Here is a 22438-nt window from a genome sequence, read left to right on the forward strand (position 1 = left end):
GCCTTACTGTGCCGACTCCAGAGTGAGTCAGAAACACCAATCCAGACTAGCGAAGGTAGAATGTTTCTTTTGATGCTGTTGCTGTACATGTTACTGGAATAAAGGCAACTTCCACTGTTTTTTTACCACTTGGTCCTGTCGTGCGTGTGCCATGTTATACTTACTCAACTGTTCTTGTGGACTCAATCTTGAATGAAGTTCAGATGTACTGAAGTAAAATGTTTGAGTTCCTGTGAAATGCGTTGTAACCAAAAACTGCGATGCATGAGAAATCTGGTTAGTCAGGTTGTTTTTATTATACATTTCTTTAGAAAACAAAATAATGAGCAAAAAGTCGAGCATTGCTACAATCAGGTCACATGGTTTCTCTTACGGAACAAAGTCATCAGATATGTCGTTGAGCGAATGAAAGGATGAAATAAAGAGGCAAAGGAAAGGATGGAAGAGGAGGCGTGAAACCCACTTCAACCCAACAGCATCCAGAACACATCAGGGTTAGAGTCGGTGTCCCAGCTCAGCCCAAATACACGAGTCATTTGGCTTGTGAGGCATTTTCAGCCAGTCAAGCCTAGCAGGGTTTGATACTGGGTAGCTTACACCAGCAGCTGTCTCAGGACTCCATGAGTGTAGGAGGGGCTGGGGGGTTTCAGATCAGGCCATTATTGTCTCAATCCTCTTAAGGAGACAGAACCTTCTGGAAGCTGCCCGTTCTCTCTGCCTGTTTGTCCTCTAGTCAGTCCAGCTACCAACACCAGGGAATTGAAAAGGGAAAAATAAATATACAATAGGGGTCAGAGTTAATCATGCCAGACTCCTGGCTGCAGTGCATCTTGGGTAAATGTCATCAGCCCGGCCCCACTTCTGGAGGGCGAAGGAGGGTCTGGGAAGCTGTCAATCAATCCGTGTCTCTTGGCAACAACCCATCCAGGAGGGCTTGCAAAGAAGAAGTCTCGCCCCCACCTTCCAGTCAAGCGATAACCTCATCGCCAAGCCGAGGGGGAGGGGGGGGGGGGCCTAGTTGACCTTGTCCTGGAATATGTAGAGGTTGTTGGTGGCAGCCACGGCGATGATGTTCTCCGTGGGGTGCCAGGCGGTGTGCAGGATCTTCTTGTTGAAGTCCAGGCTGTCCACGCTGATCTCGTCCTTGCGACGCTTCCCGCCCACACACACGCGGCGGGGCTTGAGCACGGCGCGGGGCTTGCTGCTCTCCCGGGACGCCTCCAGGGTCACGTCCCGCCTGGTGCCCCGGTCGAACATCCGGAAGAAGTTGTTGTAGGAGCCCGTCATGATCACACTGGGATGGAGGGATGGTGGGGAGCAGGAAGAGAAGGAGGGAGGGGGATGGATGGGATGAGGGGGGAATAAGGGAGGAGAGAAAAAAGAATGAGGGAAAACACTTAAAAAGAAAGACAGTCAGAAAGAAGGTCAGTTTACATTTACATTATCATTTAGCAGACCCTCTTTTCCAGAGCGATTTGCAGTAAGTACAGGGACATTCTCCCGAGGCAAGTAGGGTGAAATGCCTTGCCCAAGGACACAACGTTATTTGATAGGCCGGAAATTGAACCGGCAACCTTCAGATTACTGGCCCGATTCCCTTACCACTCAGCCACCTGACTCCATTTACAGGGTCTATAGTCAACTCTTGTGTCGGTTTCCTGTACCCTTCTTGATCTGCAGGTTTTTTTATAAACAACCCACAATCCCCTGAAGCCTATTTGATTGACTAACCTGTCAGAACCGTTCCACACACATTCAAATTTGTCAAAGATGCAGTCGTTCTCGTACAGCGAGCACAGCTTACTTCTCAGGTAGTCATGCACCTGATGACAGATACAACCACATACACACACAAAAATACATACATACACAATGTCAGACTGATAGACAGACAGGTTAGTACCATCAGACAAGGCTTACCTGCCCTCAATAAAGTGTTGTGGATTCAGATGAGACTCAATGTACAGTGTTGTGGTATGGTGTATTACCTAGTAAGTGTATTTCCTGGTGTTGTGGTATGGTGTATTACCTGGTAATTTACAGTGTTATGGGATCGTGTATTACCTGGTAATGTACAGTGTTGTGGTACTGTACAGTTTTGCGGTATAGTGTATTGCCTGGTAATGTACAGTGTTGTGGTACGGTGTATTACCTGGTACGTTTCCAAAGGTTTGTTCTCCATGTTGAGGTCCCACACTTTGATGGTGAGGTAGTCTCTTGTCATCAGGTAGCGTCCGCTGTGGCTGAACTTGACGTCGGAGACCGAGGAGATGATCTCAGAGAAGAAGGAGCGATTACTGGGCTCCTCTGGCTCCTCAAAGACTGGAGAGGGGGGGTGGGAGGGAGGGAGGAAGTGAGGGGGAGGGAAAGAGAAGAGGACAGAGAGGGGTTGGAGAGGGAGGCGAGAGATGATAGAAGGAGAGAGAAAGGGGGATGGAAAGGGGTAACAGAGAGAGGGGGGGGGGAAAGAGGAGAGGAGGAGAACGAGATATGCAGAAATATAGACAGGGCCAAAAAAAGAGGGGAATTAAGAAGCAGAGGACAAGAGGAACAAAATAAGCAGAGAGAGGGTATCTTTAAAACAAAACCCACAACACGCACACAAATGCCCCCACCCACCCAGCCCAAAGACACACACACACACTCCATCCACCACACACATTTACATTTATGCATTTAGCAGACGCTTTTATCCAAAGCGACTTCCAAGAGAGCTTTACAAAAGAGCATAGGTCACTGATCATAACAACGAGGTAGTCCCAAACACACACTGAGTTTTAGACACACACTCCACCCCGAGTCTCACGTTTGCAGTGCTGGTCGCAGAGTGCGGCAGCCCTCATGTCGCACAGGCGGATGGAGCCTTTGCTGCTGCTGTAGGCCAGGGTGTGGCAGTGCTGGGGGTGGAACTCTGCTGAGGTGATCACCTCCGTCAGCTCCTCCATGTTGGACGGCTTGATGTCCACGATGTCTGGGGGGGGGGAGGTCAAGGAGCAGCAACAACAACAAGAACAAACACACAAACAACAGCCATGGCAAAAACACTATCAAAAACGACAACCATAATAACGTCACCGGGTTCTGGGTCCATGAGACCTCACTGATCTCTATGACCCCAGGAGCACTGTCATTGTCAGTGACCAGTCACCAAAGTCAGAGGGCTGTGAAACGTACAATTTGGAGTTGTGCTTAGCCTGTGTGTGTAGCGTGTTTACTGTATCTGTACCATTAGTATCTCCTGTAATATCTGTATTTATATTGCAAATGACGGCAACTTATATTTTATTTTATTGTATGTTTTATTTTAATTCTATCCCACTTAGTATTGCTGGTTCATGTACCCTTAGTCCTATGTGTTTATTCTATGCACCTTCCTGCCAAAGCAAATTCCTTGTCTGTGCAAACTTTCATGGCGAATAAATCCCTTTCTGATTCTAATTCTGATTAACATGTAACCTGTGTTTATAGCATGTAGCATGTGTGTAGTGTATGTTTATAGCGTGCAGCGTGTGTAGAGTGTATTTATAGCATGCAGCGTGTCCATATGTTTATATAGGGCTGCCAAGTTTCACCAAAGGTTAAGAGGTAGATTATGTGGTTTGGGGCAGGGGAAGAGGCGAAAATCTGATAGCAACTTCGGGGGGAACAATCTTCTCAAGAGCAGTTCCCCGTGACACACACCAGAAGCTGTGCTAGACTGCCTTTAACTTAAGAAATGTTGTACTATTTAGTTCAGGTTGCAGTGATATATTTAAGGCAAGGGTGTAAAAAAAAGGGACATCGAGATAATAAAGTGAGTGGATTGTTTTTGCATTAACTTGACCAATTTGAGCACGGCAAACACAGCATTCAGTTCACAGTTGCCCCTTTTAACAGCCTGTTCAAGTTGCACCGTAACTATGATGCGGGCGTTCACGTGACGTGCATGCTGAAAGGATCTCCTGGTATGTGAGGACAATTGATCAATCAACTCCCTATTGATTTGAATCAGGTGTGTTTGGGTCGTGAATAAATGGGTTGTTATCCAGCTCTGCAGAAGCCTGCTTATGACCATTTATTTGAATCAGGTGTGTTGGAGCAGGGAAACATCTAAAACATGCAGGACAAGGGTGCCCTGAGGACCAGGGTTGGGAACCACTGCTCCAGATAATCGTGGACACACAAACACGCAAACAAACAGATTTCTGGCATTATTAGAGAGATATAGCATGTGCTTAGTGTGCGTTTATAGCATGTAGCGTGTGCAAGTGTGTGTTTATAGCGTGTAGCGTAAGCGAGAGGTGGACAGGATACTGAAGCAACGGTTTGTGATCTCCAGGTCCCACAGGTTGACTCTGAGGTCGTCAGCAGACATGTAGGTCTGGAGGTCGGAGTTGACGGAGATGGAGTTGATGTGGTAGGTGTGTCCGTTACTGAACACCCGTCTGGGTGTGGCCTCAACCATCAGGTCCATGGATAGCAGCACAGGCACCTGGGGGGTAGGTGGGGGGAGGAGAGACGGAGAAAACAAATATTCTGAAAAAATATCGATGTCGGTGTCAACATTGACACACACATACACACAAATACCCACTCACCCTGAGGGAAGTGATGGTGCTGGGGTCTCGTATGCGTCCGTCCTCATCTTTCAGGTTGTATCCCTCTGATCTCTTGTCTCTCTCGCTGATCTTCCACAGCTTGACTGTCTTATCTAGGAGAGGACCGGGCAGGAAGGGAGAGAGGTGGAGAAGAGAGCAGCAGAGAGGACAGGAGAGCAGAGGAGGGGATGAATGAAGGCTGAGTTAGCTGGAGCCAGGCCAGTGAGGGTTGGCAGAGATATCAACTACTATCAGATGAACGATCTCAGATCAATACACTCCAATTAACCTGATTACACCCCCTGACAAATACCAGGTGCGTGCATGTATTCACTCAGGACCATGAAGAGACATGGACATTTAATCTCTCCTGCACAGATCACAGTACAGCTGTGATCCCCAGCAATCAGTTTCATTTTCGCGGTGACATGTCCTAGCCCATGTGTGTGTATATATGTACTGTATGTATATATGTGTGTGTGCGGTAGTAGCGATGCCTTGCCATTGGTGGAGAGGAGGTAGTAGGCGTGGTTCTGTTGAGAAAGCCATCGTATCTTGTTGATCTTCTCCTCAATCTCCAGACTCTTCAGGTAGTCAAACTCTGGCTCGTGGCTCTGGAAGGTGCAGTAGACATTATACTCTCCTCTCCTGTGGGGCTGGCTCTTACTCTGCAGAGACACACACACACACACGGTGAGAAGACATCTACAGTCAAATATCCAGTTCACAAAACCAACCAGCCACTCAGCCAGCTAGACAACCTGGTTCTTTCAACCTTCTCTGTGGTCCCTAGTGTGTGATTCTGTATGTGTGTGTTTTTTTAGGGCTCCCTTGGAGTGTGGTAACCTCTCTATAATACCTCCCACTCTGAACAAAGCAGACAGAGAGAGAGAGAGAGAGAGAGAGAGAGAGAGAGAGAGAGAGAGAGAGAGAGAGAGAGAGAGAGAGAGGAAGTGAGAGGCAGACAGAAAGATCTAGAGGCACGTTGTGGGAGAAGAGGGGTCGAGAGAGAGACCCATCATGACCCACCTCTTGCTCTCTCTGGAACACCACCACCCTGCCTCCCTTGTCCCCTGTGGCCAGCAGCTCTCCTGTAGGGTTGAACTCCACTGTGGAGATGATGTCCGCTGGAGAGAGAGAGAGAGAGAGAGGGGGGGGGGGGAGCAACATGTTAGTTGTGTCAGACTTTAATATCAACGGGGTTATATCTACGTTACAGTGCAGTAAAGACATACAGACAGACAGGGTGACAAACAGACTAATACTAAGACAGCCAGGCACACAGATAGACAGAAAGATCGACAGCCAGGCAGGCAGACAGACAGAGAGACATACAAACCATAATCAAAGCCAAAAGCTCCTCTCTTCACAAAAATAATGAAAGGCCAGAGGGGGTAGAGTGGGGGGGCTCATCTACATCTTTCACAATACCCCCCCCCCCCCAAACACACACACAGGCTCCATCATCACCCCACCAGTACACGCCCTTCCCCAACCCCAACCCTACCCCGACCCCTGCTACCCTGTCTGTCACTGGCTCAATTCATATGCTAATAACCATCACATGCAGCGCAACACACAAACACTCTCGAATTCTCACATGCACGCACCAACATACACACAAACTCACCCCCCCACACACATGCACCAACGTATACTCACGCTCACACACACAGGCACCAACGTATACAAAAACTCACTCTTTCCCTCGCAGAAACTCACTGTCTCACACGCTCTCGCCCTCTCTTACACGCACACACACCATTTCTCGAATAACCGCTCAGCCCTTGGCTATTAAAGATGGCAGACTGGTCATGTATGTGTGTGATGGTTCCTCCTACATCGGTGTGACTGTCAGTCTTCTGGACCAGAAGTGACAGTGGCAGCATGCCACTCTGAAACACACACACACACCTTTTGGCACAGACATACACACATCACAATGACTCAAATACCAAACATGTAAGAAATGAAACAATGAACTAAATACGTCTGTTTGCTCCCAGAGAAGAGAGAGGGAGAGAAAAAAGGACTAAAAGGAGGACAGTAGAAGGGGGGGAGAGAACCACTCCAACATAGAGTAAGGGAGAGGGAAAGAGAGGATGGATGTCTATTTCTTTTTTTTACCTATGTGGGTTTTCTGTTTGTGGCTGAAGGAGAGTTAAGACGATGGTTTCCATGACAACCCAATTGCTAAACGAGTGGGTGTAGTAGAGAGGAGGGGTAAGCGGAGGAGATATTCAAAGAGTCTGTGGCACATTCTATACAAATATTCCCCAGTAAAGAAACCTTCCAAAAACCTTCTCACAACTTTCCCAAAGCCAAATCCATGTGTGTGTGTATGTAATACCAGGACTTCAGGTTCATCAGGGTGACAGTGTCTTTGTAAGTTGACTTGCTGCTCTAAGTAGCTTAACTGTTTTAGCTTGTCCCCTGCCTTCTTCCCTCCCTCCCTCACACACACACAATCAATGGATTGCATGTTTTCTACAGGTATTGCAATGAAAAAACACAATCACAAAAAACTTTCAAACATACATGTTAAATATAAATATATACACACATATATATATACACATACAATACAAAAAAACAGACAAAGGACAAGTGATATGTATTCTTGTGTGTGTGTTCACTCAGGACCATGAAGACTCCAGAACATGTAATCTCTCTCCTGCACAGATCACAGGACAGCTGTGATCTCCAGCTATCAGAACCACTTTCATGGTTCCATGTCCTGGCGTGGTGTGTGAGACAGAGAAAGAGAGAGGCAGGTGGTCATTATTATACTGGCCCCCCCTAACAGCTCTTTGGGGGGTGGGGGGGGGGGACAGTAGCAGGTTCCTAAACAAATCGGACAAACACTAAAGTGAATATCTAAATGCTGTTGTAGCTTATCTATTGTTTTAAGCCATCAACCTGCTAGGAACTGCAGATGAATGTGCTCACATGTTGATTAATGTGCGTTGGCCCTTTAAATAAAAAAATAAAAACACAATACACATACACACACCACCCACCTCTCTCCCCCCCCCCCCCCCCCCCCCCCCCCCGTTTCTCGTAGAGTGAGGGGGGACACCCCACTGTACTGAGACTCCAGAGGGAATTCATTTCTGAGGAATAATAAGGGATCCCCCGGGGGGGAAACAGAGAGATAACTCTGTTCATAACTAACACTGGAGGGGTGAGGGGGGACCAGTAGGGCGGGGGCCTCGGGGCCTCGGGGCTGTGAGGCTTGGCACAAGAAGATACTGCAGGAGCAGCATCAATGAGGGAGGGGGGGGCAGCCCACACACACACACACACTCCAGCAGGATTCCAGCAGGATAGTTATTTCAGGAAGCTTTGCTGCAGCACTGCAGCTTAGAGAAGGGGACATACATCAAATGTCAGAATGACACAGAGAGAGAGAGAGAGAGAGAGAGAGAGAGAGAGAGAGAGAGAGAGAGAGAGAGAGAGAGAGAGAGAGAGAGGCTAAATAAAGAGAGGAAAAGAGAGAGAGAGAGAGAGAGAGAGAGAGAGAGAGAGAGAGAGAGAGAGAGAGAGAGAGAGAGAGAGAGAGAGGGGGCTAAATAAAGAGAGGAAAAGAGAGAGAGGGAGAAGTGTATTGTAGTGTAGAAATGGACCAGGGCAGTGCTGACTGTCGTTCACTAGCTCTGCACTCTCGATGCTGACTCAGGGCAATACTGAGAATACAGTGGAGAGTTATTCTGCTGACACACACATACATATATATACACACACACACACACATTAGTCTCCATTACTTTGCAATCTGGATTCCTGCGGCTCTTCAACCTTTATTACTGACATATGCCAGCGCTTAGAACAGGGTGTATGTGTGAGTGAGAGAGATGCACATGTATCTAAAGGTTTGTTCCTGGTTGTTCCTGGATCCTCATAGTTGTTCCTGGTCGTTTCTAGTTCTTCCTGGTTCTTCCTGGTTGTTCAGAGCTCAGGGTTTCCCGAAGAACTTTGCAGTTAAGGCAGCCGCCTAAGCAACACACGCCTGCCGCCTTAACTACGTTGTCAAACTACCTTGTTTTTTTTTTGTTTTTTTTAAGTGAGTGATATCCACCCTGTTACTCTGTCCCTACCCCACCCCCAAACCAAATCAACAACACAGAACAAGCTGTGTGTGTGAGTGTGTGTGTAAGTTTGTGTACCTGTGTGTGTGTTACAAAGAGAGAGCTCAGGGTGGGTGTGCAAAGTGCTCCAGGTCAGTAGAGAGTGAAGGGGGGGAGACGGGAAGGATGGAGAGAAAGGGGGGAGGATAGGGAACTGTTACCAGGATAAGAAGGAGTCAGCAATCTACATTTAATGAGCCAACAACAGAGGGTCACACACCAACTCCCACACACACCTCTCACACACATACACACACACACACACACACACACACAACGCAACTCCACTGCCCCCATATGCTTTCTTCCAAGACCCCCTGTTCCTCCAGCACCCCCCTCCATGCCCTCTTTCTTCCCCCTCCTCAGTGTCTTTCTCTAGTAGTCCGATGTTAACATCCTGCCTCACAGTCTAACAGGCACTGGAGCTGCACCACGGCGCTCTGCTACTCATCCTGCCTGTCTGGCAAGAAGTGGAGGAGGGGGAGAAGGGAGGGAGTGAGTGAGGGAGGGAGGGAGGGAGGGAGGGAGGGAGGGAGGGAGGGAGGGAGGGAGGGAGGGAGGGAAGGAGGGAGGGAGGGAGGGAGGGAGGGAGGGAGGGAGGGAGGGAGGGAGGGAGGGAGGGAGGGAGGGAGGGAGGGAGGGAAAGGGAAGGGGGGTGAGGAAGAAGAGGAGGATAGTGTTGAGGAGAGGGTGGAGGGGGCAGTTGGAGAAAGGAGGACTGAAAAGGGGGATGAGGATTCTGAGGAGAAGGGGGGAGGGTGAGAAGAAGGAGGACAAGGAGGAGGAGGATGAGGAGGAGGAGGAGGAGGGGGGAGAGTTTCCTGTAGTCCAGGGCCAGACCATTGTTCAATGGCTTATCACCGTGGAGACGAGGAGCGCAGACAGATTAGCAGGCTAGCACGACAGGTCGGCATTACACAATGAACTTTACTGTTGCTTTTACTGCTGTTTCTACTGTTACCTCTACTGTTATCTCTACTGCCTCACCGGCTACCTTGTTACCTAAGGCATCCTGCCTCTGGAATGAAATCTATCCAAGTCTGATCCTCACTCACTCACACACACATCCATAGACCCTGACCTCTAAATTAGTGTCTCGATTATGCAAACACACACTCCTTCCATTCACACAACAGGAATTCTACAGGGATTCCCAGTTCCATAAAAATATCCACTCCAATCAGCATGTTTCTGCGGTAGACACATACGCACGCACACACTTGACACACGTCCAAACATATGAATATTCAAAGTGTAATTCCACATTGCCCACCAAAATCAGGTGTTAAAGATGAGTGTTAAAACCCAGCATCTGTGGGTATAATCGTGACATACAGCAAATATGAACATACACAGTACACCGACACACACCCCATAAAAGAAGAGCACAAACACACATATACCATAACAGAAGAGCACTCAGATTGGAGCAGATTTCGTTTTGAAAGAAAAACAGCAACTGAATTTAGGTCACGTCCCTGGCTAATACAATGCGTTTGTGCTGTGTTTACTTTGAACACCTTCTCCCAGTATCTCACACTAAAGTTCTCTACACCTTTCCCTTTCACTCTATCTTCTTCTCTTTTCCTATTTTTTCCCCTCTTTCCTCGATTTATATCACTATCTCTCCATCTCTCTTCTATATGATCTAGCAGGAACCAGTTGCTGGAAGAAGAAAAAAAATCATTGCAAACAGGCACACTAGTGCTTAGATGTGTTTCATGGGAGGCAGGGAAGGGAGGGCAGAGGAGGGGAGGGAGGGCACAGGGGAGGGCAGGGGGAATGGAGGGGAATCGTTGTGGATAGGAGAGGCTCAGCTTGCTAAAAACTAAGAAGCTGAGATCTGATTAGAGAAAATCACCATATGACACAATCTCTCTTTCCCTCTAAAAACACAAAGTCTGTCTGTCTGCACGTCTGCTTTCCTAGGGCCTGAAGCAGACGGGGGGAAAATATTTTATGTAAGATCCACTTGTCATTATTTATGTATTCCTTTTCTCAGACTAGCTTTGAGAAAGCATCCACCGCCTGTCTGGGTGGGACAGAGGAGTGGGGTGAGTGGGGAAGAGGTGTTACCATGGGGCAATGGCATAGGAGAGGGGGCGGAGGGGGTGTTAGCAGGTACTAGCAGGTGCCTAGTCTCTGAGGACGGTCGTGGGAGGAGGGGGGCGCTGTTTGCGCATGTGTGTTTGTAGGTCAGTGGGTAAGGAGATGGGTCCGCCTAGGTCACAGTCAGAAATAAGCTTAACCTGAGCTGTTAGCAGAGGGGGGGGGGGTCAAGAAAGAGGAGGGGTGGAGGGGCGGCGAGAAAGAGGAGGGGTGAGGAGGGGGGTTCCTGTCCTTGAGAAGGTGCATCAAGAGAAAGAGAAGAAAAGCTTCTTGACAGAGGAGAGGAGGTGGGTGGGGGAGGGGGTCTCTAGACAGCTGCAACCTACAACAGGTCAGCTCAGGAGTGTGTGTGTGTGTGTGTGTGTGTGTGTGTGTGTGTGTGTGTGTGTGTGTGTGTGTGTGTGTGTGTGCGTGCGTGCGTGCGTGTGTGTGGCTCATCCCTCATGGTCCACCTGGGGGATAGATAAGCACCAGGACATGATGAAGGTATACCCCTCACTAACACACACCAGATCCCCTGATATGAGTGCAATGTGAGTGACTAACACACACACAGTGAATCCCCATGAGTGCATCGGAGGGAATGACACACACACGCACACAAGCACACACTGATTGACAGATACACACACCAACTAATCAGAAGTGCAAAATGACCCGTGTGTTTCTGCCCAGATGGATCTTGACGGCGGACAATCTCCGGTCTGAGTGAGAAATGTGTCACGGAACCACGAGACATGCTTTTCACACGCTTGCATGGACATGGGCTTCCACAACATAACCTCCGGCACTGGACAGAACACAGAACTGGACTGAGTGGACTCTGGCATGATACTAGTGTATGTGTACTCTATGGTGTATCTTTCTCTGTGTTTGTGGATGTGTGTTTGTGTGCGCGCGCGTTGTGTATTAATGGCACCAGTTGTAGGTAGCGTCAATGCATGGCTAGATTTCCGTTGGCGTAGCTGGTAGTGGTCGCGCGTGGGATGCCAGAGGTGGCAGGTTTGATACCAGCGAGGGACTGTGTGTATGCAGTGACAATGAACTTAACGTGTATTTCTGCTTGCATAACAGGCCTCTATACTTAGGCCAGTTATTGCTGAACGGCATTGATTGTTTCACGAAACACACTAGCCAACCTTGAAACCATGAAAAGGTCTAGCCAACCTTTATGGCAGACCGGAAAGACTGCATTAACACAACGAGCTGCGAAACACCGACGAATCAACTCAACACTGCATTCCCACACAGTGCCAACAGAGACCCATTTTACAAAACACACGCCACCGTGGGTGTTAATGCCGGCTACGGGTTCATTCGAAGCGTTCAGCCTTTACCTTCTGTTGCATAGTTGTGGTCCCGGAGAAAGCCGTTGTTGATTTTGCGGTTGTCGGTCTCTTCCTCCATTTGTGACGCTTTTATTTTCATGTTCAGAAAAGAAGGAAGAAGTATCCATAGTACTAAAACATCCCTCAGTGACGGGAAGGGGCGAGCTGCGCGTTGGTCGTCATGTTTCCAGCGGTTCAACGGCAACGGAGGATGCTGGGGTGAAAGCGCGCGGTCCTCGACTCGATGTACCTCCCCAAGCGGTGAGAAAAACAAGCGGGGATGTCCACAATTCTACATGTAAAGCTCTAACGGCAATGACAGCGGCGTGGGTTCTTATCCGTGATGCGTCCGTCCATAAGTCTGTTGGCACCGGAGCTCGGTGACTCAGTCTCTCTGTTCTGTTCGTTCTAATGCTCGACGTGTCACTAGGTCGCCAGACAGTACGGGCACCGGGTGATACTCTACGGATGCTGTTGCCACCCGCTTCTCTCTCACGCAGTGCGTTGTTGGCTCCGCCCCGACAGCTTGGCTATGTCGACCTGCGTCAGCATCACTCTGTGTGATGTGTGTGCGCGCGTGTGCGCGCATCACTCATTGTGTGTGTATGTGTGTTAATCGGTGTCTGTGGGCACATGCGGGGGCAGCGATAGCTTACATCAGGGGACAAACTGTAGGCCTATGTGTGTGTGTGGATGAAAGGGACTAGGTTATTTAACATCTTTGTATAACTTGTTGTCCTGAGTGGCAGTGTCTGTGGAGACACACAGGTCAATAATAACTGCCTTAATCACTCACACAGTCTACCTTGTCACAGTTGTCCTATTTTTCTCTAAATAGAATTGTGAGCTGGAAGAGGAGGGGAGGAGAAGAAAGAGGGTGTGCGTGTGGAAGGGGGGGGGGGGGGTTGGTGGAAAAGGAGGGCTTACACAGTCTCTCACACACACACATGATCACTCTGCTTGCTCCCTGCAACACCACAGCTGACAGCCCTGGGTTACTGAGGAAATAATGCAGTGGAGAGGGAAAGGGAGGAAAGAAAGAAAGAGAGAAAGAAAGAAGGAAGGCAGTAAGGAAAGGCAGGTCTGTGGAAAATCAAAGGAATATTAATACAGAGATTAAATAATTTAGGGATGTGAAGGAATAACAAACATAGAGGAAAGCGAACGAAGCAAGGAGATAGAGGGAGGAAAAGAGAGAGAGATGGAGAGACAAAGAGAAAGACTGGGAGAGAGGTGGAGAGAGACAGAGAAACAGAGAGAGAGGGAAAGAGAGAACAGTAATTGGATTAAGAAAGGGGATTAAAGGCAGCCGGTGAAGGATTATCTCTAATCTCATAGATCTTCATGATGATTACAGCACTTCCCTGATCGTCTTCCCTGATCGTCTATCTCTCCGTTCTGTTTCTCTCTCCCCCTTTTCTCTTTGAACGTTCTATCTGTTTCTGCTTTTCTCTCTCAACTCTTTGACTCAGTCCTTGACTGTTATCCTAAGGTCTAAATGGGACCTCTTTCACAGCCGAGAGCCTTGGGCGGGATGGAGGGGAGAACGAGAGAAAGAGACTTCCAGTGGCAGCAACCCTCCCAAACCAGCAGTATATGTGTGAGTGGGTGTGTGTGGCTTCCCAGCATGCCTTTAGCCGTCACAAGGAAACATCATTCCCTCTCCCCTCAGAGGGCGTTATTGCCGTGGCAACGACAGGTGACCGTTTAGAGAGTCTGAATGCCGTGAGCAAACCATATGACCCTGATATTAACCTCCCTCTGACACACACACACACATACTCACTCACACACAAACACCATGCTTGGTCAACCACCACTGATCTAACCATCACTATGGCAACTGACATGTACATTTGCACACACAGACACAAACTCACTCACACTTGATTAAATACACAAGGCAAGATTCTACTGTCACTGTCAAATCGTGTGAACACTTCATGGTATAATCATTTTATATTTAAAGAAATATTTATAATTAGCCGCAGTCTGGCACATAAAACGTAAACACACACACTCACACTTTGTGGGATCATCTCTAAACATATACCGCCACTTACTGGCCATACTGAGCAATTACACCTGTTACACACTCGTCCTCACTATCAGTAATTCCATCTTCTGCGTTAAACAGTAGGTTTCACATGGCCAAGTTATTTGGGCGTTTTTTCAAGGCAAGCAGCTACAGAACTAGAAAACCACACCCCTGTCACTGTAGAAACAAGCCTTTGCTCAATAACAACGGGTCATCAGCTTGCTGAGAAGTGCCTGTATCAGTCTCGAGAAGTAATTTCTCTCTCTTTCTATCACAGACACACACATGCTTTCACACACACACACAAACAAACATGCACGCACACACAATCAATGAGGGGAAAGTGCTTGCAGACAGAGAGGAAACTGGAGCTTCTTTTCTTAGAATCTGTGATCTGTTTAACACCATAATGTCCTGCTGTCCTGTCCTCTTCTGTGTGTGTGTGTGTCCTGACGTGTGTTTGTCCTCTTGCATGTGTGTCTGTGTCCTCTTGGCTGAGTCACTGCCAGCAGGACTGCCCTGTAATGCCCTGCCTGATGCTAATGCGTGTTCGACAAGCTGAGAACACAGTCACCCACCTGGAGGAGGAGGGGGGAGAATATGAGGAAAGGAGGGGGGAGAGGGGAAATAGAGGATATGAGAAGGGGAGGCCAGGAGGATGGGAGGAAGAGAAGAGAAAGAGCGGACGAAGAGGAGAGAAGGTGGAGGATCAGATTTCTGAATCATCTTCTCATCCAGATGATCCCATTGGACGGATGGATGAATGGATACATAGATCATTGGATGAATAAATGGATGAAGGAGGATGTAGCATTTACTTAGCATTTATTTATGAATTGAGAGAATTATAAATTAATGGAGGGGAAGATCAAAACATGTGTGATTGGTTGAGAGCTGGGGAATAGGAAAAGGGATAAATGGAGGGGAGTGGGGGTGGAGGGAGACAGAGGGATGAAGAAAGAAAGGGATGGAGGGACAGAGGGGAAGGGAGGGGAGAAGGAATGACCTCCAGTATACACCAGACAGCAGGATGAAGGACCCCTGCTGAATCAATCACTACTCACAAAGGATGCAGACATCACCCACAGATGACTGCTTTTAGCACGCACAAAAACGCACACACAAACACACAGCAAACACACCCCTTATATACTCCCCAAATAGCTTTTTCCATTGATTTGAAAGAGCGAAGGATAAAGAGAAAGAGAGGAGAGAGCAAGAGCGAGAGGAGAGAGAGTGAGTGAGGGGGGATAAGGAGAGAGAGAGAGAGAGAGAGAGAGAGAGAGAGAGAGAGAGAGAGAGAGAGAGAGAGAGAGAGAGAGAGAGAGAGAGAGAGAGAGAGAGAGAGAGAGAGAGAGAAAGAAGCTCTGTTATAAAGTCTGAAATCTGGCTAACAAGACAGTAGGCTGTAGTATTATGTCATATGATGATCTAAACACACTGTGTGACCTTGACAACCTGGCTGACCCCAGTAAATAAACACTATTCACCTCCACTCTCCTCTCTTCTCCTCCACTCTCCGTCCCTCTCCTCTCTTCGCCTTCACGCTGCTCTTTTTCTCTCCACTCCTCTGCTCTCTTGTCTCCCCTTACCACATATTTCCTTTCCTCCCCACCACACTTTTCTCTTTCCTCATTCGTTCCATTACTGTCACATGAGTTGGACTATACCACATGGAATGTGTCTGCCTGTTAGTACCAAATCTACTGACCATCCTTGTCACTTCCCTTCTATAAACAAGCACCAACCAACCTAACCTAATGCCCAATCACAAACACACATACCGTAGCCTACCTTCGGTGTGACAGCTGGAGGACTGGATAATACCGGGCGGTCTGAAAAGATACGGCAGGTATCTGGAGAAGCATTTCATCTTTCAGGTCGTTGTTGTTCTTGTTTGGTTTTTGTCGGTGGGCATCCCGATCTCGTCCTCACCTCACAGCGCACTACGACATCAGTGACAGAACGGACATATCAGACGGCGCAGAGACAGACGAGACCACGGTAGGAGGCATCGCTGAAGCCTTCTACAGTAAGACGCCGATGTCCCAGACGTAGGGGATGGAAGGCTATTTCCCACTCCATGCTTCTTCTCCGGTCGGCTGCAGGACTCGGGATGATAAACGGGGGCCAGCGAGGGGGGAGGGCGATGGCCGCAGAGGAGAGGGAGAGCGGCAGCAGTGTGAAGATCTCAGAGAACGACACCTGTTCCCGAAGTCGCGGATGCTAATTGGTCGTTATGAATGGGAGCCTGCGAGAGTTTCATTTCCCAAATAACCTACCTCCTCATCACACCCACACAAACAAACAAGCCCCCCTTTGCATATTTTTATATATAATCGGAATAAATAATTTCACGTTGAAACTAGCCTATTACCCTGATGGAAGGATCAGTAGTTGATTCATCTGCGTCTAGACAGAAATACACAGAAAGACAAATATAGCCTAGGTGTGTGTGTGTGTGTGTGTGTGTGTGTGTGTGTGTGTGTGTGTGTGTGTGTGTGTGTGTGTGTGTGTGTGTGTGTGTGTGTGTGTGTGTGAGAGAGAGAGAGAGAGAGAGAGAGAGAGAGAGAGAGAGAGAGAGAGTGGGTCAAGAGACATGCAGATACGCGCACGTGTGTTTCTGTGTTAATCCCTCTTGCAAACAGTCTGCAAACTGAGAAGGCTGATGCTGGCCAATGTTGTGTATGTCTGGAATTAAGACACATTTTCCAACCCTAACCATTTAACATTAAATTGCCAAAATAAACGCACAATATATTTGGAATTAAAGTCAAAAAATGTGGCCTACATTAGGCCTAGGCTACTTCCTATACAAATCTTACGTCTAAGGATATTCAAACAGTGAATAATTCTACTATATCAAATCTACTGTGACCTAACCTGCTGACTAGCAAGGGCAAAATACGAGTTTTGTTAAAGTAGCTTGTTTCTGTTTCTGTAACAACTGGCTATAGTAGGCTAGTGCAAATTGGCATAAACAACCCTTCAAGAACACCGGAAACCGATTGACTTTTTCGGTGGGTTGCCAGGTTGGTGGGAACCGTATTAGGCTTATTTTTTTCTTTTTTTTCAAGTAGCCTATGTTCAGTTTGACTCATGCACTGATTAGGATCCAACGAAAACTATGCTGGTAGTATTGTTCAACAAGTAGGCTAGGTCGCCTGTCGTGATATATTATATTATGCGAGCGATGGGCAAGTGATGCGCATCACAGATCACGAAAGACAACGCGATACGCCGGGTCTAGACAGACGCTTCTTTCACACTTTGTGCCTGGTGGCAAACAGCTGTGTCAACAACATGGATTGGTATCAAACGCTGCGATTTCTGATAGTACTTTTGTCACCCTTCTCAGTGTTTTGCGACCCAGGGTTTGCTCCGCTGGACGGCAGCCCACCCTCAAAAATTGGTAAGAAAACCATGCTTGTAGTGTCGTTAGCTAGGCTAGCTTTGCACCACTACGCTACGGTTCGCATCCTAGCTAACGCGCTGGATAACAAGTAAGTAGTACTGGCCGTTAGTCGCAGTAGTGAACGCTTCTGCGACATTTAGACAACTAATGTACCGTTGGGCAGTTTACCTTGTCGATTCATGACAGAAGGATGGACTTATGTTTAACTCTATTGATTAACCGACTGACAATGACAGGCCATTATTACCACTGACCAGTCCAGTACTGATTTACACAGAGTGTAAATGTGCCGAAGCGAAGCACATTTCCACAGCTACATAGTTGCAAAATCGAATTTCTGAATTGACAGAATTTGCTGTCAAATGGGACATGCATGCTTTCATTTAAAGCAATGTCTACCAACACAGATATATGAATAGTGTCATTTTCAAACAACAAAAACTTCATCAGAGGATTTTAGTGGTGATGGTTGCTCTCGTTTTCGGTGACAGCAATCGTAGGGGCGGGGATCGGAGGAACGGCTACCGCCCACTTCCTGCGCCAGCACTTTGGCCCCGAGGTCAGCATCGACGTGTTCGAGAAGGGTGAGGTTGGGGGCCGTCTCGCGACGGTGACGGTCAACCATCAGGACTACGAGTCGGGGGGGTCTATCATTCACTCCCTCAACTTGCATATGCAGGACTTCGTCAAACAGCTGGGTACGTAACTGCCCGTGGCAGCGGCAGGTAGGCAGGATCAACATGTATGGGGTGTGTGTGTGCAGGTCTTACCTTTAGCTTCTGTGTGTGTGCTTGCATGTTCAGGACTAAAGTATCGTCGCAACGTGGCGGGGAAAACGGCTGTCTTTAACGGAGAAGAGCTCATACTAGAAGAGACAGACTGGTAACTGCTAGATCGGTTCTGTATGTTTGTCTGTCCGTCCATCGGTCTGGCACCTTACTTCATAGTTTCCCTTCCTAAGTACCTGGTGTGTGTGTGTGTGTATGTGTGTGTGTGTGTAGGTATCTGCTGGACCTGCTGCGTGTGTGGTGGCGCTATGGCATCAGCTTCATCAGACTGCAGATGTGGGTGGAGGAGATCATGGAGAAGTTCATGAGGTTAGGGGACTGGAGGGGGTATTTCTGGATGTATAATTGTTCATGAAATGTATGGAATTGTGTTATAGTGGGTGGTGTATCATTCATTCTTGTATGTGTGTATATCTGCCCCATGGATGTGTCTGCCTGTGTGTGCGTGTGCCTGGTGTGTGTATGTCTACCTTTGTGTGTGTGTGTGTGTGTGTGTCTGCCCGTTTGTGTGTCATGTCCAGGATCTATAAGTACCAGGCCCACGGCTATGCCTTCAGCTCAGTGGAAGAGCTGCTTCACTCCCTGGGGGGGTCTGGCTTCCTCAACATGACACACCGCTCGCTGTCTGAGTCCCTGCTGGAGCTGGGCGTGTCCCAGCGCTTCATAGACGAGGTCATCGCCCCCATCACTAGAGTCAACTACAGACAGAACAACAGCATCCCTGCCTTCGTAGGTCAGGGCTCACACAACATGTTAAACCATGTCAGAGAGATGTTGTGTTTCATAATCATGTGCATAAGAGTGTTCAGACTTTGTGTTTTGTGTCCCATGAACATCACATGTTCATCCAGACATTACAGGAAGAAGACATTGCTTTGCAAAAGTGTATCAATACATGCATGTTTTAGGTGATCTTTATTTTAAGAGTAATGTGTGTGTGTGCGTGCTTCCTTGCCTGTGTGTGTGTTAGGTGCAGTGTCGCTAGCCGGTGCTCAGTCCAACCTATGGGCGGTGGAAGGAGGCAACAAGCTGGTGTGCTCAGGCCTGCTGAAGCTGGCTAAAGCCAACCTGGTCCAGGCCCAGGTCAAGACCATCTCTCCACAGACCAACGGTACGACAGGCCAGTGTTCCTACCAGTCCTGGAAAGTCTGCGTAGGAGAAAAAAAGGTCAGAAAGTCTAATAATGAAAGTGGTGACAGGACGTTGAATCCCTTAGTGTTTATCTTGTGTGTGTGTGTGTGTGTGTGTGCGTGCATATGTACTGCTTGTATTCCACAGGAGAGAGCGTCCAATACCAGCTGACTTACTCCTCAGGTTCTGGAAAGGAGGCGGGGCTCTATGACATAGTGGTAGTGGCCACGCCCCTTCAGGACAGCGTGGACTCTGGGGTCTCCTTCCAGGGGTTTGACCCTCCGTTACCTATTAGCCCCGGCTCTTACCACCACACTGTGGCAACCGTCGTCCACGGTTACCTAAACTGCTCCTACTTTGGGTTCCCAGACCCACGTCTGTTCCCGTTCACCAGCGTGCTCACCACCGACACCCCCGGTCTGTTCTTCAACAGCGCCGGCAGCATCTGCCCCGTCAACATCTCTGCCGGGTTTCGCAGGAAACAACCACAGGAAGCCGGGGTCTACAAGGTGTTCTCCCCGAGACCTCTGGAACGGGCCGAGCTCAAGACCCTGTTCCGGTCCTACTACTCCGTTCAGGTGAGAAACAAGGAATGCGTTTCTGGATTACTCGTTAATGGATTCCCCGTTTGTAGTGCGATGGTTTTCGGGGGTTTGTAGTTTGTGTTCCTGGGTTCATAATTTGAAAGTTTTTTAAATTTTTTACTGGGTTTGTAGTTTTAGAGTGTCCAGATTTGTAGTTTTAAGGTTTTATTGTTCATAGTTTGAGGGTTCTGGGTACTTAGTTTGAGTTTTTTCACCTAATGGAATGTGATATCCATGTATTGCTACTCCTGCTTTCAGTAGTTCATTTCCCATTCAGAAGATGTTTTAATTCAAAGACTTTCATATTTTCAGATGTTTTAATTCAACATCAGGGTAAACAGTTTCCAAAACTTAAAGTACTATATTTCCGGGAGCAGAATATGATTTATGCCAACCCCACTGGCCCACTAAAACATTCTCCCGTTGCCAGGAGACGGACTGGCAGGCATACCCGCGGTATGGCAATGCGGAGGGCCAGAGCCTGCCCGCCGTGGAGCTGGGCGCCAACCTCTACTATCTGAACGGCATCGAGTGGGCAGGCAGCGCCATGGAGATGAGCTCGGTGGCGGCAAAAAATATAGCCCTGCTGGCTTTCCACCGGTGGAACCGATCACCCGAAATGGTCGACCAGAAGGAGCTCATGCACAAGATAAAGACCGAGCTCTGACTGGGAGAGATGGACACACTCACACACACACACACACTCACACACAGACAACAGGGTTAGATGGCCTGAGAGGGGGGGGGGGTGACTGCATGCACAACTGAAGAGATGTGACTCCTGTATGCATGACTGCAGCATGAGACTGCAATTCCTGTCATTTCTGCTATACTTTTTCCTGAAATGCAACCTTGCCTGAGAACATGTAAGAGCAGAACCAAGATCAAAAAAGATATTAGACTATGCCTAACCTTATGAGGCCTTCTGAGTTGTGCTGAGGGTTTGATGTTGTTTACAGAGTTAGACTGGAAATGAATCCCCAGAATGATGACCCCTTCCCTCATACACGCACACCCCAAGTGTACCTACGAGGGTGGGGTGTGGGGGTATCCCACCTGACTTAATGCTTCTACAGCTGTGCGGGCTGTCTGGATCCAACCCCCAAGGCTACCCTAGGCTTGATGGCACTGTGTTCACACTCCGTAGTCAACAATGAAGAGAGGAAAATGCTATTAGATTTCAATGATCTATGACAGATTATCGGATAGTATATTATCAACAAGACATCTTATGTTTGTGTGTGCAACTAACTGCTTGTACATATTGTAGCAGGTTGAGGGGTGTGGGGTTTACACAACATCAAGCTCAATAAAACACACAGTCCAATTTCCATGCAACTGTGTCTTTAATCTGTCACATACATACACCACAGTTTCTGGTCACGCTCCCTTCTTATATGCAAACACTCAATTAATCGCTCAATGAGACTCAGCCTGTCTCGTTGCTGCAGGAAGTCCCTACATGGCTCGGGGGTGGATCCAACAGGCTGCCAGATATTTTCCCTCAATCACAACTCACCCCTCCCTGCCGGCTGCCACAATATGTAAGGATAAACACTCAACAATTTAGCATTTCTGAGAGTTGCGTTGCCATTTTGTTGTGTGCTCTGTAAAGTAAAAGCTTCGTAAAAGGAATATTTTAGGACATCATACAATTTTAACTGTCAAATTATGAATAAAAAAACGGAGTCATGCATGATTTTAAATTACTTTTGTTTCTCACTTACTCTCAGCACTGTAGGCCACTAATGGATATGTCTGCAATTCAATTCAAGTATGGCCACTGGGGGGCTAGTATCATTAGCGTCCACAAAACCAACAAGTCGCTGTCAGGCGCTCGTCTGAACAAAAGGCTTCTTATTCGTCTTTTTTTTTACCTCCTCTGCATTGCCAAGACAGAAAAACAAACAAGGGCCCTGTTTGTTTCGTCTTAAAATGCATCGTCCATTCCCTTCCTTTGAAATTACTGGTCCGACATGGCTGTGTTGCAATTGAACTTCTGTGAGATGAACATCCCTTCACCTACACACTCATGTTAGGTCTTAATAATGTTTTCTAGCGAAACCACAGCCAAGGGAACGGGCTTGGCAGAATCAGCGGGGAAAGAAGACCCTGTTGAGCTTGACTCTAGTCTGGCACTGTGAAGAGACATGAGAGGTGTAGAATAAGTGGGAGGTCTCGGCCGCCGGTGAAATACCACTACTCTTATCGTTTTTTCACTTACCCGGTGAGGCGGGGAGGCGAGCCCCGAGCGGGCTCTCGTTTCTGGCGTCAAGCGCCCGGCTTTGCCCGGGTCGCGACCCGCTCCGGGGACAGTGGCATTAGACTGTCTTTGCCCTGT

At 48.1% G+C, this 22438-nt stretch overlaps 2 protein-coding genes across 2 annotated transcripts; one reads left to right on the forward strand and one right to left on the reverse strand.

The window, feature by feature from the left end:
• Window positions 1-276: 276 nt before the first annotated feature.
• On the reverse strand, window positions 277-12644 carry ppp2r2bb (protein phosphatase 2, regulatory subunit B, beta b). The gene is made up of 9 exons (XM_047042989.1): window positions 12151-12644; window positions 5607-5704; window positions 5080-5245; window positions 4578-4690; window positions 4294-4471; window positions 2807-2971; window positions 2153-2322; window positions 1732-1823; window positions 277-1294 (listed from the first exon to the last, which is right to left on the reverse strand). The coding sequence occupies exons 1-9, from the start codon at window positions 12239-12241 to the stop codon at window positions 1015-1017; spliced, it is 1353 nt and encodes a 450-aa protein (XP_046898945.1). The 5' UTR covers window positions 12242-12644; the 3' UTR covers window positions 277-1014.
• Window positions 12645-17192: 4548 nt separating this feature from the next.
• Window positions 17193-21774, forward strand: LOC124482613 (prenylcysteine oxidase-like). The gene is made up of 8 exons (XM_047043034.1): window positions 17193-17591; window positions 18086-18292; window positions 18398-18476; window positions 18596-18691; window positions 18904-19115; window positions 19353-19493; window positions 19661-20091; window positions 20528-21774. Exons 1-8 carry the CDS (start codon window positions 17384-17386, stop codon window positions 20762-20764), a joined length of 1611 nt encoding a protein of 536 aa, XP_046898990.1. The 5' UTR covers window positions 17193-17383; the 3' UTR covers window positions 20765-21774.
• The last annotated feature ends 664 nt before the right edge of the window (window positions 21775-22438 follow it).

The sequence above is a fragment of the Hypomesus transpacificus genome, chromosome 20, assembly GCF_021917145.1.
Source record: "Hypomesus transpacificus isolate Combined female chromosome 20, fHypTra1, whole genome shotgun sequence".
NCBI classification, from domain to species: Eukaryota; Metazoa; Chordata; class Actinopteri; order Osmeriformes; family Osmeridae; genus Hypomesus; species Hypomesus transpacificus.

Coding starts and splice junctions, on each gene's coding strand:
- ppp2r2bb (XM_047042989.1), bottom strand. CDS start 12,241: ATGAAAATAAAAGCGTCACAAATGGAGGAAGAGACCGACAACCGCAAA. Junction 5,705..12,150: donor CCACAACTATGCAACAGAAG/GTAAAGGCTGAA, acceptor CTCTCTCTCCAG/CGGACATCATCTCCACAGTG. Junction 2,323..2,806: donor CTGCGACCAGCACTGCAAAC/GTGAGACTCGGG, acceptor CCCCCTCTCCAG/TCTTTGAGGAGCCAGAGGAG.
- LOC124482613 (XM_047043034.1), top strand. CDS start 17,384: ATGCGCATCACAGATCACGAAAGACAACGCGATACGCCGGGTCTAGAC. Junction 18,293..18,397: donor GGACTTCGTCAAACAGCTGG/GTACGTAACTGC, acceptor TTGCATGTTCAG/GACTAAAGTATCGTCGCAAC. Junction 18,692..18,903: donor ATCATGGAGAAGTTCATGAG/GTTAGGGGACTG, acceptor TGTCATGTCCAG/GATCTATAAGTACCAGGCCC.